This window comes from Staurois parvus, unplaced genomic scaffold (genome assembly GCF_062004578.1).
Source record: "Staurois parvus isolate SC_StPar_1 unplaced genomic scaffold, SC_StPar_1.0 ptg000428l, whole genome shotgun sequence".
NCBI classification, from domain to species: domain Eukaryota; kingdom Metazoa; phylum Chordata; class Amphibia; order Anura; family Ranidae; genus Staurois; species Staurois parvus.
In genome coordinates, this window is record NW_028318224.1 from 576,537 (window position 1) to 593,072 (window position 16,536).

The 16,536-nt window shown below is 39.7% G+C and overlaps 1 protein-coding gene across 8 annotated transcripts in view; it reads right to left on the reverse strand.

Annotated features, from left to right (window-relative positions):
- The window catches only part of CELF4 (CUGBP Elav-like family member 4), a 1,398,731-nt gene that overhangs the window by 254,416 nt on the left and 1,127,779 nt on the right, over positions 1–16,536 (reverse strand). For all 8 annotated transcript variants that reach the window (XM_089687534.1, XM_089687538.1, XM_089687536.1 and 5 more), the window contains one exon: positions 7,211–7,290. In XM_089687534.1, coding sequence (XP_089543660.1) covers positions 7,211–7,290 — 80 coding nt within the window. The remainder of the gene's footprint in view (positions 1–7,210; positions 7,291–16,536) is intronic.

Genomic DNA, 16,536 nt, shown 5'->3' on the forward strand with positions numbered 1-16,536 from the left:
AGTTACAGCACCATGGACAGCAATGACAACACAGACCAATTACGGCACCACGGACAGCAGCAAGGTGTAGGGCAATTATGACTTTGTTGACATCAGCATAGTGTAGGCCAGTTACAGCACCATGGACAGCAGCAAGGTGTAGGCCAGTTACAGCTCCATGGACAGCAGCAAGGCGTAGGCCAGTTACAGCACCATGGACAGCAGCAAGGTGTAGGCCAGTTACAGCACCATGGACAGCAGCAAGGTGTAGGCCAGTTACAGCACCATGGACAGCAGCAAGGTGTAGGCCAGTTACAGCACCATGGACAGCAGCAAGCTGTAGGGCAATTATGACTTTGTTGACATCAGCACAGTGTAGGCCAGTTAAAGCACCATGGACAGCACCAAGCTGTAGGGCAATTAGGACTTCGTTGACATCAGCATAGTGTAGGCCAGTTACAGCACCATGGACAGCAATGACAACACAGACCAATTATAGCACCATGGACAGCAGCAAGGTATAGGCCAATTATGACTTCATTGACAGCAGGATAGTGTAGGCCAGTTACAGCACCATTGACAGCAATGACAACCCAGACTAATTACAGGACCATGGACAGCAGCAAGGTTTAGGGCAATTACGACTTTGTTGACATCAGCACAGTGTAGGCCAGTTACAGCACCATGGACAGCAATGCAACACAGACCAATTACGGCAACATGGACAGCAGCAAGGTGTAGGCCAATTACGACTTCATTGACATCAGCATAGTGAAGGCCAGTTACAGCACCATGGACAGTAGTGCAGTACAAACCAGTTACAGCACCATGAACATTTGCAAAGTGTAGGCCAGTTACAGCACCATGGACAGCAGCAAGGCGTAGGCCAGTTACAGCACCATGGACAGCAGCAAGGCGTAGGCCAGTTACAGCACCATGGACAGCAGCAGGGTGTAGGCCAGTTACAGCACCATGGACAGCAGCAAGGCGTAGGCCAGTTACAGCACCATGGACAGCAGCAAGGCGTAGGCCAGTTACAGCACCATGGACAGCAGCAAGGCGTAGGCCAGTTACAGCACCATGGACAGCAGCAAGGCGTAGGCCAGTTACAGCACCATGGACAGCAGCAAGGTGTAGGCCAGTTACAGCACCACGGGCAACATCACAATACAAAGCAATAGTGGGATCATGAACAAAGCGGACCAGCGATACGGACAGCAGCACAGTACCTTGTTCCCTAAATGGCGTACTACTTTCACACCTCTAGTATGCTCAGCCTACTCTGCCAGTCTAGTTTTATAGATCTGTCAGGAGTTTTCTATAACACATATCTGCGGAACCCCCAACAGCACACCTCTACAGATCACAGCGTAAATGTCCTCAGCCGTGTACAGTACAAAGCAGCTACAACACCGAACGACACAAAAGCTATAAAACCTTCCCTACAGCCTCCAAGTACTGAACTACTAGAAGCACCACGGAGAACAACATACAATATGCTAAATTGGTCATAAATAAAAGGGGGGAGAAAAAGATTAAAACAAAAAAATCTTTACTAAAGAAAAAAAAAAGTTTTGATGAAAATTAAGGAAAAAAAAAGTCCTGAAGAAAATTAGTTCTTTCTAATCAACTCTGATAAAACGATTTCTTGAAGCCAACTAGCACTCATTAATTTATCCGTACTAATCCGTCTAATTTGGGCACAGCTCAGCCAATTAGATATCACGGCTAGATAATGTTGTGCCTTCGTGACTCTTTAAGCGGCAAATTACAACCACTCTTTGTCATTTAGGCCACTTTGGATGAGGCCGTGAAGGGAAATGAAGGGAAAATGTTATTTGCAGAGGTTCACGGGTAAAATTTTGACTGAACCAGGTGATAATTTTTTATTTTATAATAGAAGGATAAATCCTTCTATAAATATGCAAATAGATGCAGGGAAGCTCTGCAAACCATTCTGACGCACTGGTCCATTACCACGCTGTCAGTAGGATCGGTAGGACCCGAGCAAGTATTAACTACTTCCAGTCCGGACATTTTCACCCCCTTCCGGTCCGGACACTTTCCCCCCTTCCAGTGTGGACACTTTCCCCCCTTCCAGTCCGGACGCTTTCACCCCCCTTCCAGTCCGGACACTTTCCCCCCTTCCAGTCCGGACACTTTCCCTCCCTTCCAGTCCGGACACTTTCCCCCCCTTCCAGTCCGGACACTTTCCCTCCCTTCCAGTCCGGACACTTTCCCCCCCTTCCAGTCCGGACACTTTCACCCCCTTCCAGTCCGAACACTTTCCCCCCTTCCAGTCCAAACACTTTCCCCCCTTCCAGTCTGGACACTTTCACCCCCCTTCCAGTCCGGACACTTTCCCCCCCTTCCAGTCCGGACACTTTCACCCCCCTTCCAGTCCGGACACTTTCCCTCCCTTCCAGTCCGGACACTTTCCCCCCCTTCCAGTCCGGATACTTTCACCCCCTTCCAGTCCGAACACTTTCCCCCCTTCCAGTCCGGATACTTTCCCCCCTTCCAGTCCGGACACTTTCACCCCCCTTCCAGTCCAGACACTTTCCCCCCCTTCCAGTCCGGACACTTTCCCTCCCTTCCAGTCCGGACACTTTTCCCCCCTTCCAGTCCGAACACTTTCCCCCCCTTCCAGTCCAGACACTTTCACCCCCTTCCAGTCCGGACACTTTCACCCCCCTTCCAGTCCGGACACTTTCACCCCCCTTCCAGTCCGAACACTTTCCCCCCCTTCCAGTCCCGACACTTTCACCCCCCTTCCAGTCCGAACACTTTCCCCCCCTTCCAGTCCGGACACTTTCACCCCCTTCCAGTCCGGATACTTTCACCCCCTTCCAGTCCGGACACTTTCACCCCCCTTCCAGTCCGAACACTTTCCCCCCCTTCCAGTCCGGACACTTTCACCCCCTTCCAGTCCGGATACTTTCACCCCCTTCCAGTCCGGACATTTTCACCTCCTTCCAGTCCGGACACTTTGTCCCCCCTTCCAGTCCGGACACTTTCACCCCCTTCCAGTCCGGACACTTTCACCCCCTTCCAGTCTGGACACTTTCACCCCCTTCCAGTCCGGATACTTTCACCCCCTTCCAGTCTGGACACTTTCACCCCCTTCCAGTCTGGACACTTTCACCCCCTTCCAGTCCGGACACTTTCACCCCCTTCCTGTCCGGACACTTTCACCCCCTTCCAGTCCGGGCACTTTCACCCCCTTCCAGTCTAGGCCAGTTTTCAGCTTTGAGCGCTATAACACTTTGAATGACAATTGCGCGGTCATGCAACACTGTACCCATATGAATTTTTTATCATTTTTTTGAGACAGATAAAGCTTTATTTTGGTGTATTTATTCAAGCTGGGAATTTTATTTTTTTTGATATATAAATTAAAAAGTCAAAAAATTTTGAAAAAAAGTGTTTTTCTTATAACATTTTGCAAATAAATAATATTTCGTCATAAATCTTGGCCAAAATGTATTCAGTTATCTTTTTAGTAAAAAAAAAATAACTCAAATTAGTTTATAACCAAAAATTATATTTTTTTTAAAAATGTTTTACATTTTTATTTTATTTTTCTATAATATTATTTATGTTTTTTTTTTTTTACATACTGTCACCCTAGCAGTACAGTGTCACCATGGTGACACTGTACTACTTGTGGGGGGTGATGAAGATTTTTTTTTTTTTACACTGATTGCTTTTACTGTACACCCATAAAGGCTGTAAAAGCAATCATTTCTCCTTCTCTCTCGCTGCATTCCTGCAGCCATTGAGAACTACTGTGTGAGCTGTGATTGGTCACAGCTTGTCACATGGTACAAGGCTGTTGTGAATGGCCCTGTACCATGTGATCTCTGTGATCATTCACAGATTTCACATGTAGTAAGCAATGATGTCAGAAGTGACATCTTGCTTACTACTCTGCATGTGATCACTGATTGGCCAATTAGTGATCACATGATTGGGACCTCGCACAGAGGTCCCGTCCGACGATCCGTGTTCCACTGTGTCCAGAGGACACAGCGGGCACCGGATCGCGGTGCTGCTCGCTCCCAGGGAGCAGGGGGCGGGGAGGACGTTTATAAACTGCCACCCGTCCCTGCACTGCCACCGTCCGACCGTTTATGTACAGCGGCGGGACGGGAGGCGGTTAAGAGCCCATTTGCAGCACGTAAACGCACATGGTTGACATTCATTCTCATGCTGTGTTGTGTTGCTTTTAAAAGGCACCGCAACATTTTTTTTTTTTTTGTCATTTCTTTGAAACGTCACTAAGCTTTCTTTGTAAAGGAAACAGATTGTTTATAATGTTGCATTTATTGCAGTTCATTCATATGTGTTGTGTTGTATCGTTCAAAAAAGACAAAAAAGGGGTGTGTTCAGGGTAGGGCAGCTCACGTCAGCACCGGTGTGAACGGCTCCTACTGACATACATCGCTTTGCAGTTTCTGCGCACTAACCTGCGCTGATCAAAGTGTTTTCGGGTTTGTCCTTGACATCTAGCCACAATTTCAGCACAATGCAATTTCATCCTCCAGGGAACTTTCTTCCACTAACAACAAAAGACTTGCCCTTGGCTACAGCGGGAGAATTTTAAAAAGGCAAAGCGCACCTTAACCGCCTCAATACCAGCCTCCGTTACAAAAAACTATAGGGAAAAAAAATAAAATCACAGCAAGGTTTACACTTTCCAGAAAGGGGTCATTCCAGGAGGAGTATTACTTGTTTTATACTAGGAATTGAGGTAAAGTGTTTTTCAAAATTTTTTAGTTTTTTCACTTAGTCTTTTTTTTATTTTTTTTCAATTTATTCACCTTATTTAGTAATTTTGTTTAATTTTTTTTAGTTTTTTTTCACTTATTTAGTTTGTTTTTTAATTTTTTTTTCACCTTATTTAGTCATTTTGTTTATTTTTTTAGTTTGTTTTTTTTTTAATTATTTAGTATTTTGTTTAAATTGTGTTTTCATTTTGCCCCTTATTTCATTTTTTTTTGTTTAAATTGTTTGAGGAAATTGAGGTAAAGTGTTTTTCAAAATTGTTTAGTTTTTTCGCTTATTTAGTCTATTTTGTTTTCAATTTTTTCACCCTATTTAGTCATTTTGTTTATTTATTTTTTTTCTTTTTTAGTATTTTGTTTAAATTTTGTTTTAATTTTTGCCCCTTATTTAGTTTTTTTGTTTAAATTGTTTGATGAAATTGAGGTAAAGTATTTTTCACATTTTTGTTTTAGTTTTTTCACTTATTTAGTCTTTTTTTTAATTTTTTTAAATATTTTCACCTTATATAGATATTTGAGTTAAAGTTTTTAGTTTTTTTCACTTATTTAGTCTTTTTTTAAATGTATTCACCTTATTTAGTAATTTTGTTTAATTTTTTTAATTTTTTTCACTTATTTAGTTTGTTTTTTAATTTTTTTTTTCACCTTATTTAGTCATTTTGTTTATTTTTTTTAGTTTTTTTTAACTTATTTAGTATTTTGTTTAAATTGTATTTTCATTTTGCCCCTTATTTAGTTTTATTTGTTTAAATTGTTTGAGGAAATTGAGGTAAAGTGTTTTTCAAAATTGTTTAGTTTTTTCGCTTATTTAGTCTATTTTGTTTTCAATTTTTTCACTTTATTTAGTTATTTTATTTAATTTTTTTAGTTTTTTTTCACTTATTTAGTTTTTTTTTTATTTTTTTAATTTTGTTTTCACCTTATTTAGTCATTTTGTTTATTTTTTTTAGTTTTTTTTTCACTTATTTAGTATTCTGTTTAAATTTTGTTTTAATTTTTGCCCCTTATTTAGTTTTTTTGTTTCAATTGTTTGATGAAATTGAGGTAAAGTGTTTTTCACATATTTTTTTTTTTAGTTTTTTCACTTATTTAGTCTTTTTTTAAATTTTTTTAAAATTTTTCACCTTATTTAGAAATTTGAGTTACATTTTTTAGTTTTTTTCACTTATTTAGTCTTTTCTTTCAATTTCATTTTTTATTTTTTTTCACCTTATTTAGTAATTTTGTTTCATTTTTTTTAAATTTTTGCCCTTATTTAGTATTTTTGTTTACATTTTTTGAAGAAATTGAGGTCAAGTGTTTTTCAAACTTTTTTAGTTTTTTTTTCACTTATTTAGTATTTTGTTTAAATTTTTTTAATTTTTTGCCCCTTATTTAGTATTTTGTTTCAATTGTTTGACAAAATTGAGGTAAAGTGTTTTTCAAAATGTTTTTGTTTTTTCACTTATTTAGTCTTTTTTTCAATTTTATTTTTTTTTTATCTTATTTAGTAATTTTGTTCAATCTTTTTAGGTTTTTTTTCACTTTTTTTTGTTATTTTTGTTTACATTTTTTTTTATTTCTGCCCCTTATTTAGTATTTTTGTTTAACATTTTTAATTTTTTTTTCACTTATTTAGTATTTTTTTTCAATTTGTTTTGATTTTTTCCCCTTATTTAGTAATTTTGTTTCAATTATTTCGTTTTTTTCACTTACTTAGTTATATTTTTCAACATTTAAATTTTTTTCCCTTTATTTAGCAACTTCTTTTTCACAGTTTTTAGGTTTTTTTTTTCCTCTTAGTACAAAATACAAAATGCCCAGTAGTTTTTAAACATCAACAGACAAAAGCACTGTCTCATATATATATAAGCATTATATTAAATATATATATATATAAATAAAACGCATATATATATATATATATAGTAGTATACAGGGCTGGAACAAGGGGTGGTGTTTTATTTATATATATCATTTATATAAAACTGCACCTAGGTCAGATGCCCCTCTTGCCCACCCCTTGTTCCAGCCCTGTATACTATATATAAATATATATATATATATATAAAATAATTATATATATATATATATATATATATATATATATGTGTGTGTGTGTGTGTGTATACACACACACACATATATATATATATATATATACACAAAAATTATATTAAATGTATATATATATATATATATATATATATATATATATATATATATATATAAAAAACATTTTTATATGTATAATATTATATAGTATACAGGGCTGGAACAAGGAGTGGGCAAGAGGGGCACCTGCCCTAGGTGCAGTGAAGCAAGAAGAATATATATATGTATAAACAGTAACTGCTGGTTATAATAACACAATCAGCAGAAAGTTAGTAGAACGCAGACTGAACACTTGCGAGTTTGTGAAACGCACCAGCAAAGGTCACAACCCAACCCAGTTCACTACTCACCGGCATCGTCTGACTCCCATGCAGGGCGTTAATGGCTGCCTGTGCTTCCGCATGCGATGAGTATTTGACAAACGCACATCCTGAAAGTGAGAAATACAAGATCTGGTCACCATTCCATCACTTCCCAAGTCAACAGTTGTTGTACAACGTTACATACGTGACTTGACTACTCATGGTAATAACTTCCATTTCAGAGCTGCATTGATAAGAGTTTTCTCAGCCATTGTTACATTCACTATTATGATCAAAGATGTATGCCGTGTTATAAATATAAAATAATATTATATTTATATTATTAGAAATTGATATTATTTATATTTATATGTAATGTATATGTGTGTTATTTATAATATATAATTTATATGTAATTCATTTGTATTTTATTTTTCATTTATTTATATTTATATTGTTTTATCTCTTAGATTGCAAACTCTAATGAGCAGGGCCCCCTGAATCCTCCTGTGTTCATTTGTATCGTAATTGTACTGTCTGCCCTCATGTTGTAAGTGTTGTGTAAACTGTCGGTACTATATTAAACCTGAATATTAATAATAATAATAATAATATCTTAGATTGTAAGCTCCCAGGATCAGGGCCCTCCTAACCCTCCTGTATTGAACCGTATGGTTGATGTATTGTCTCCCGTTATATTGTAAAGTGCTGAGCAAACTGTTGGTGCGATATAAATCCTGTATAATAATAATAATATATAAATCCTGTATAATAATAATAATAATAATATATAAATCCTGTATTATAATAATAATAATAATATATAAATCCTGTATAATAATAATAATAATAATAATAATATATAAATCCTGTATAATAATAATAATAATAATAATATAAATCCTGTATAATAATAATAATAATAATATATATAAATCCTGTATAATAATAATAATAATAATAATATAAATCCTGTATAATAATAATAATAATATATATAAATCCTGTATTATAATAATAATAATAATAATATATAAATCCTGTATAATAATAATAATAATATATAAATCCTGTATAATAATACTAATAATAATAATAATATAAATCCTGTATAATAATAATAATAATATATATAAATCCTGTATAATAATAATAATAATAATAATAATAATAATATAAATCCTGTATAATAATAATAATATATATAAATCCTGTATTATAATAATAATAATAATATATAAATCCTGTATAATAATAATAATATATAAATCCTGTATAATAATAATAATAATAATAATAATAAATAAACATTTCTATTTTTATAAATAAACAAAATAAGAATTGTCTTATTCATGGTTACATTGACTATAATGATCATATATGTATGCCACATTATCAGTATAAAATACCATGCTTTTTATATTATTATGAATTGATATTTTTTATTTTTTATAAATGTATTTTTATTTTTTCTTTATTTTTATATTTTGTATATTTATTTTATTTGTAATATATAATTTATTTATTAATATTTTTTTTTTTTAATTTAAATATTTATTCATTTTCAAATATGACAATACAAAATCTAAAATGGAAATACAAAAACATTCCCATAAAACCACTTATTTCATATCATTTTCCTCCCCTTAACCCCCTTCCTACCCTCCCCCCCAGCCATCTTCAATGGACCCCTGACATCTATCTGATCAACTTTTATCTCACATCCTCTAGATACAAAGATTTAAAAGAAAGAAAGATAAATTACTATATATTTTCTTTTTTGTACTTAATTACAAATGAGCTTATTTCCCCTTTGCCTTAAACTCCTCCCATTTCTCCCACTTCATATAATATGCCTCCTTCCTATCTTCCTGTATGTAGTATAGTTTCTCCAATCTAGCAATCTGATCCACTCTATTCCTCCAATCCTCTTCCTCCGGCGCCTCAACTTTACGCCAAAACCTAGGTATCAAATTTTTTGCTGCATTTAAATAGCACCATATACCCAATTTATTTATTATTTATATCTATGGTATTTATAATGTTTTTATATGTATATTTGTTTTAAAATATACTTTTTTTATGTCTATAAATCTAAATATTATAAATTGTTCACCAAACATTCACTGCAGGTGAATCAATTACTGTAATTTAAAACACATGCGCTAGGAAGATGCACCTGCAGTGAATGGGGATAACTGTGACCAGGAGCGGACTGACAACTCATGGGGCCCCCGGGCAATAGGGGATCATGGGGCCCCTGTGTCCTTGCCCAAACTCAAAAAAGCCTATGAAAAAGGTACCAGGGGCATCTCATGGGGCCCCCTACTGACCCTGGGCCCTCGGGCAGTGCCCGAGTTTCCAAATGGTCAGTCCGCCCCTGACTGGGACTTCCCATGGGAGACTCAGCAGGGTTTCCTGAGAACAGCTTCGGGTGGGAAGCCCCATTCAAAGCAATGCGAGGCTGAAAGCAGCCACAGCCAATTCCTGGCCATTGACATGAAACTGACCATACCGGACAGTCTGTGTCCAGGACTGTGGGCACTGTCAGCCTCCCATTGTCTTGTAAGGCCGGCCATACATGGGTCGAAAATCGACCGATTTTTCATCCGAAAATCGGACCTAAGAATAATTGGCCGATTTTCACTCTGTTAGTGGGTCAATGGCACCGGCCGATTTTTGCGCTTCCTCCCCTTTTCAGTGATCGGCATGTTGGAAAATTCATGAAAAACGACCTATTGGCTCAATGATGGTCAAATTACGATCGTTTTTCCGAAAAGAATAGGCGCATGAGCCGTGACCTGGAAGGAACAGAAGCTTCGCCTGTTATACAGGGTGAACTTTATGACTTGATTGGCCGATTTTCGAAATCAATGATGGCAACCATTGGATTACCGAGTGAACGCGTCTCCAATTTGTGGACGATTTTTCGGAATTCTAACCATGTATGGCCTGCATAAGTCTGCACCTTTATATAGAACTTTTTCATTTTCATGATGTACCTTGTTTCAATTCCTGTGCAGTGAGTATATTCTGTGAGTGTGTATCAGTGCTGAGAGTGGTGCTGAGGGATGCCCTCACTGGGTCTCTGTGCTTCTCTATGCAATGCAGGCAGATTGTAGCTGGTGGGAAGGGCCAGCAGGGGGACTGTGCAAAGCTTCCTGAAAAATCACAGCACCCTGCCTCTTACGAGCCCTCCTCCCTGATGCAAGAAGTGGGCTGGTTCTTGGGAGGAATTAAAGGAATATCAAAATGCCTTGAGTGGGTGTCAGTGGATGGGTGGGGTGGGCTAGGAAATGAGGCGGAGCTCTGTCTGACTCGCTGCAGATTCTAATGCACATTGTGAGATGCTCACAGTGTGCAGTGAAATTAGAGTACGCCATTTCAGGAGAAGATCCTGTAAAGACTGACAGTGAGGTTGGAGGTCAATTTTAAAGAAAAAAAATGAAAATAGTTGAGGAGAGAAAGAGAAGAGGAAGGAGAGAGAAGGAGAGAAGAAGAGAGAAGAGAAAGGAGTGAGAAGAGAAAGGAGTGAGAAGAGAGAAGTGGAAGAGAAGAGAAAGAAGAGAGAGAGAGAAGAAGAAAAGAGATGAGAAGAGATGAGGAAAGGGAAAGGGAAGAGATGAGAAGAGACAAGAAGAAAAGAGATGAGAAGAGATGAGGAAAGAGAAAGGGAAGAGGAAGAAGAAGAGAAGAGAAGAGAAGAGAAGAGAAGAGAAGAGAAGGAAAAACAGACGAGATGAGAAGAGGCAAGAAGAAAAGAGATGAGAAGAGATGAGGAAAGAGAAAGGGAAGAGGAAGAAGAAGAGAAGAGAAGGAAAAACAGACGAGGTGAGAAGAGACGAGAAGAAAAGAGACAAGAAGAGAGGAGGGAAGGGAAAAGATGAGAAGAGACAAGAATAAAAGAGACGAGAAGTGATGAGGAAAGAGAAAGGGAAGACGAAGAAGAAGAGAAGAGAAGGAAAACCAGACGAGATGAGAAGAGACAAGAAGAAAAGAGATGAGAAGAGATGAGGAAAGGGAAAGGGAAGAGGAAGAGAAGAGAAGGAAAACCAGACGAGATGAGAAGAGACAAGAAGAAAAGAGATGAGAAGAGATGAGGAAAGGGAAAGGGAAGAGGAAGAGAAGAGAAGGAAAACCAGACGAGATGAGAAGAGACAAGAAGAAAAGAGATGAGAAGAGATGAGGAAAGGGAAAGGGAAGAGATGAGAAGAGACAAGAAGAAAAGAGACAAGAAGTGATGAGGAAAGGGAAAGGGAAGAGGAAGAGAAGAGAAAGAGAAAAGGGAAGAGAAAGAGACAAGAGAAGAGGAAGGAGTGAGAAGAAAAAGAGAAAGGGGAAGAGAAGGGGAAAGGGAAAGTGAAGAAAAGAAGAAAGAGAAGGTGAAAGGGAAAGAAAAAGAGAACAGAAGAGTTTGAAAAAAAAAAAGAAAAAAAGTTCCTTTCTCTGTCTCCTCCTATATCTCACCTCTTCCTGAACATGTGAAGATCCCGCTAGCTGCAGCCCAAACTGTTAATAATCTCTCCGCACTCCTCTCCGCTGTCTTCGGCGACTCATTTGCATGCAGTGATTTAGAGAACACGATATGGATATAGCAATTAAAACGTATCGATCGGCAGCCGCCGTGACCTTTCTAAGAATCAGTAAATATCTGTTGTGGAAACTACAGTCCGAGTAATTAAAATGATTAAGAAGAGGCCTGGAAATGTTTGTTTAGAGGAAGCAGCAGTCATCTGGATGAGGCCTCTCCGGGAGATCGATATCCTACGCCAGGAAGTGCACCCCATTAAACAGCCACATATCATTACTGTACGAGCCGCCAATCTCCCGGAGAAATGTCCAACTCTCTGGTTTTGTAGGATCATCACCTCGTAATACAAGAATAAAATCCACCTTTCTGCACAAGACAGTAAAATGATCCTGCATGGCTTCCAGTGCAATTAAATAGCAGGGATCCTGAGTCGTTATCAGGGCTCCAACGAAATTTGATGTACTTGTTTAGCAAAGTGCAGAGCTAACCTCCAAAAAAGTGACCCTTAGCTCACCCCCCTTCTGTGCATTGTAGTTAAAGCGGGTGTAAACCCTTACTTACCTGACTATGAATGCAGGTGCATGAATCAGGAAAATACTGCATTTTGGCCACTAGGTGGAGCTGAAGATATGGTTAAAGGGGTTGGAAACCCTTACATGCCTATGAATGCAGGTGCATGAATCAGGAAAATACTGCATTTTGGCCACTAGGTGGAGCTGAAGATATAGTTAAAGTGGATGGAAACCCTCACATATACCCAGTGAAGTGACTATTCTCTGTGATACACAGAGATGAAACAAATTCTTCTACACGAGTTGTGCCTATTTATCTGCAGTCTTCTTTTCTCTACATCTGTTAAAGTCCAGAATTTACACAGCATTTCTCAGCACCAAAAGGTGGGAATCTGATGTTACATACTGCACAGCATAGAGCAAGGAGCTTAGTGTAAACTGAGACATGAGTGGCAGAAAAGGACACAACCCGATCTACACATCCTCATGGGGGAACTTGCACAGTGGAGGTAGTGATTAATGTTCTGTGTGCTGCATGCAGATGGCAGAAGGATGAGACAGCAGACAGGAATCACGCAAGGTGCTTTGGATTGAGGCAAATACACTAAGGATTGGTGGTGTCACTAGGGTTGGTTGGTGTCACTTGGTGCGGTAAAACATGGGGTCACCCCTCCGGCTAGGCATGGAATGACCATGTTAGTATATGGGGGAAGGAAGGGGTGTGTGTGAATGGAATGTACCATGTTGGTATGTGTGTGTGTGTGTGGGTGGGTGGGGGAGGGTTCATGGATGGAATGTACCATGTTAGTATTGTGATGAAATATACCATGTCAGTATGTGGGGGGGGGGGTGATAAATGGATTGTACCATGTTGGTATGTGTTGGGTGATGGATAGAGTGTACCATGTCAGTATGGGGGGGGGATTAATGAATTGTACCATGTTAGTATGTGAGGGGTGATGGATAGAATGTACCATTTCAGTATGTTGGGGGGGGGGGGGTAATTAATGGATTGTACCATGTTAGTATGTGAGGGGTGATGGATAGCATGTACCATTTCAGTATGTGTGTGGGGGGGGGTAATTAATGGATTGTACCATGTTAGTATATGAGGGTTGATGGATAGAATGTACCACTTCAGTATGTGTGTGTGTGTGTGTGTGTGTGTGTGGGGGGGGGGGGGGTGGTAATTATTGGATTGTACCATGTTAGTATGTGAAGGGTGATGGATAGAATGTACCATTTCAGTATGTGTGTGTGTGGGGGTGTTGTAATTAATGGATTGTACCATGTTAGTATGTGAGGGGTGATGGATAGAATGTACCATTTCAGTATGTGGGGGGGGGGTTGATGAAATGTACCATATCAGCTTGTAGGGGGCAATGAATGTATTGTACCATGTCACTATGTAGGGGGGGTGATGGATGGAATGTATCATGTAGGGGTGCAGTAGAGGTGGTTTGGAATGTCCCATATGACGTCAGAGGGTGTTGTGGCAGGGGATGGATGTCTCCCCTGGTGGAAGAGGAGGAAGTACACAGCACACACACTGACTTGCTGTCTCTCTATCTCTCTGATCTCCAGCACACAAGCAGTGTTACTCTTCATCCCATCCTCTCCACACACACTCAGACCCAGAGTCTCTGCCTCCTATGCCCTATTCATGGGCACTGCCATCTTTCCAGCTCCCCCCTACAGGGATGAATGGTGGTTGGACTCTGGAAATATGGTGGCTCATCCCAGCCAGGGACCCTTGCCTCTGGCGGGTGTCACCCAGGTTCAGTCTGCACCTCCCACATCCCCATAGCCACACCATTGAGAAGGATATGCTTTGTTCCTTTTTCATTTCAGAGATTTACAACCACTTAAACTCCTGGGGATGAGTTAAAAGTGACCTACAGGAGAAGTTGCATTTGCCCTTTTCCTTGATGCATTGTCTATTGAAATCAATGGAAATGCATCAAAACGCATGTGAACCTACATGCTAAGAAGTGTGTCAATGCGTGTCATGATGCAATGCAATTAATCAGTGTACATTTTTATGCAGGTCAGCAGGAGTCGATTTATAAAATGTCTCAGTATTCTTGTCACGAATAATTCCTGAAATAAGTCTCATATGTATACGATTGTCCGCTCCATCTAGTGGCCATAGTGCAGTATTTTCCAAATGTACTGCAATCAGAAAAGTCCAATGTAAGGTTATGGACCCTGTTTTGGCCTTGATGATATCAAGACGTTAGACCTCTGGAGGATGGGGGAGGAGATATTAAGGGGCCCGGTCTAGTAGTGAAGAGGAGCAGAGGATTGGTTGAGTCAATCATCCTTTCTGTTTCCCCTAGACCAGGGGTAGGCAACCTTCGGCTCTCTAGCTGTTGTGGAACTACATTTCCCATGGGGCATTGCAAAGATTACAAAACTGACAGGTACAGCTATGACTTGCAAAGGCATGATGGAACTTGTAGTCCTTCGGCTCTCAGGTTGCCTACCCCTGACCTAGACCTAAACGAGCAATCAACCTTTATAATATAGGCGCTGCCAGGGGCGGGCTGACCATTCGAGCTCTTGGGCACTGCCCGAGGGCCCAGGGTCAGTAGGGAGCCCCATGAAATGCCCCTGGTACCTTTTTTATAGGCTTTTTTGGGTGTGCTTTGAGTGTGGGCAAGGACACAGGGGCCCCATGATCCCCTATTGCCCGGGGGGCCCCATGAGTTGTCAGTCCGCACCTGGGCGCCGCCCCACTGTAATGGATACAATTTTAGTTGCCTAGAGTTGAGCTTTATAATGCTGGTTCCATCGCTAGTACCAGGGAAGCCCCCAGGAGCCTTTGATTCTGAGAGCCGTTTCAAAATGGGGTGGAGTGTTCCTTTAATTCAGAAATCCCATTTTGAAACACAAGGTAACATTTTTATCCGGGCCAATTTCACCGCATTAAAAATATCCCATTGTCACTGTTTATAAAACAACCCTAGACTGGAAACTCTTGGCTGTCCATCTTGCCCAATGCCCACCCAGGCATTCCCATAAACAGAAGCCAGCTGGTCTTGCTGTGTCCCCCCCCCCATAATCTCCATTTTCCTGCAGCTCACAGGCGATTAATTGTTATATAAATAAAAGTTTTTGTAGTCAAAAGCCGACTCCAGCGGAGGAGAAGTTTATGGACAGAGGACCTGTCAAGACCCATACGTAGATCAGTAGATAAACTCTCATTAAATGTGATTTATCCTGGGGAGGTTTGTCGGATTACAGAATTTGTATTGTGCTGGAAGATGGAATATTGTTGATGTGACAGTCCCAGGAAGTCGACTGAAATGATTCATTCGATTAAAGTGAAAAGGGAGCCGAAGACATTTGTCTGCTCCTTCTTACTGTAAGTCTTGATCTAATCCTTCTAGTCAACGCGCACGAACATATGGCCGATGTATTACGTTTAAAGGAAAACTGCGCTGTGTTTTCAGCATGCGGACATTGTTTGATTTACTATTGGAACATTCGTGTGACAGTCGCTTTCAGTGAGACTTTTACATTTTTATACGGGTGCACTTTCGATGTTTCCGTATTCTGATTATTTTATTTCATAGCTTTTTAGAATTTGCCCTCTAGTGGTCGTCTGCCGTTGGGGTTTTCTGAACTCAAGCTGAACTCCAGGCACACAGCTAAATACACGAATGAAATACATATGAGGGGACTGTTACTCAGCCAAAGGATTGGTGTTTTTGTCCATCCCGGACAAGGCCCCAACCTGTGACTGGACAGTGAAAGGAGAATCAGCTCATCTCTCATTAGAGACTGGACAGTGAAAGGAGAATCGGCTCATCTCTCATTAGAGATTGGGCAGTGAAAGGAGAATCAGCTCATCTCTCATTACAGACTGGACAGTGAAAGGAGAATCGGCTCATCTCTCATTAGAGACTGGACAGTGAAAGGAGAATCAACTCATCTCTCATTAGAGACTGGACAGTGAAAGGAGAATCAGCTCATCTCTCATTAGAGACTGGACAGTGAAAGGAGAATCGGCTCATCTCTCATTAGAGACTGGACAGTGAAAGGAGAATCAGCTCATCTCTCATTACAGACTGGACAGTGAAAGGAGAATCAACTCATCTATCTGACATTCTTCTCTCTCCTCCTGTCAGCATGTTCCCTGATACTCCAGGCAAACAGCTAAATACACAAATGAAATACATATGAGGGGACTGTTACTCAGCCAAAGGATTGGTGTTTTTGTCCATCCCGGACAAGGCCCCAACCTGTGACTGGAAGGTGAAAGGAGAATCATCTCATCTCTCATTAGAGACTGGACAGTGAAAGGAGAATCAACTCATCTATCCGAC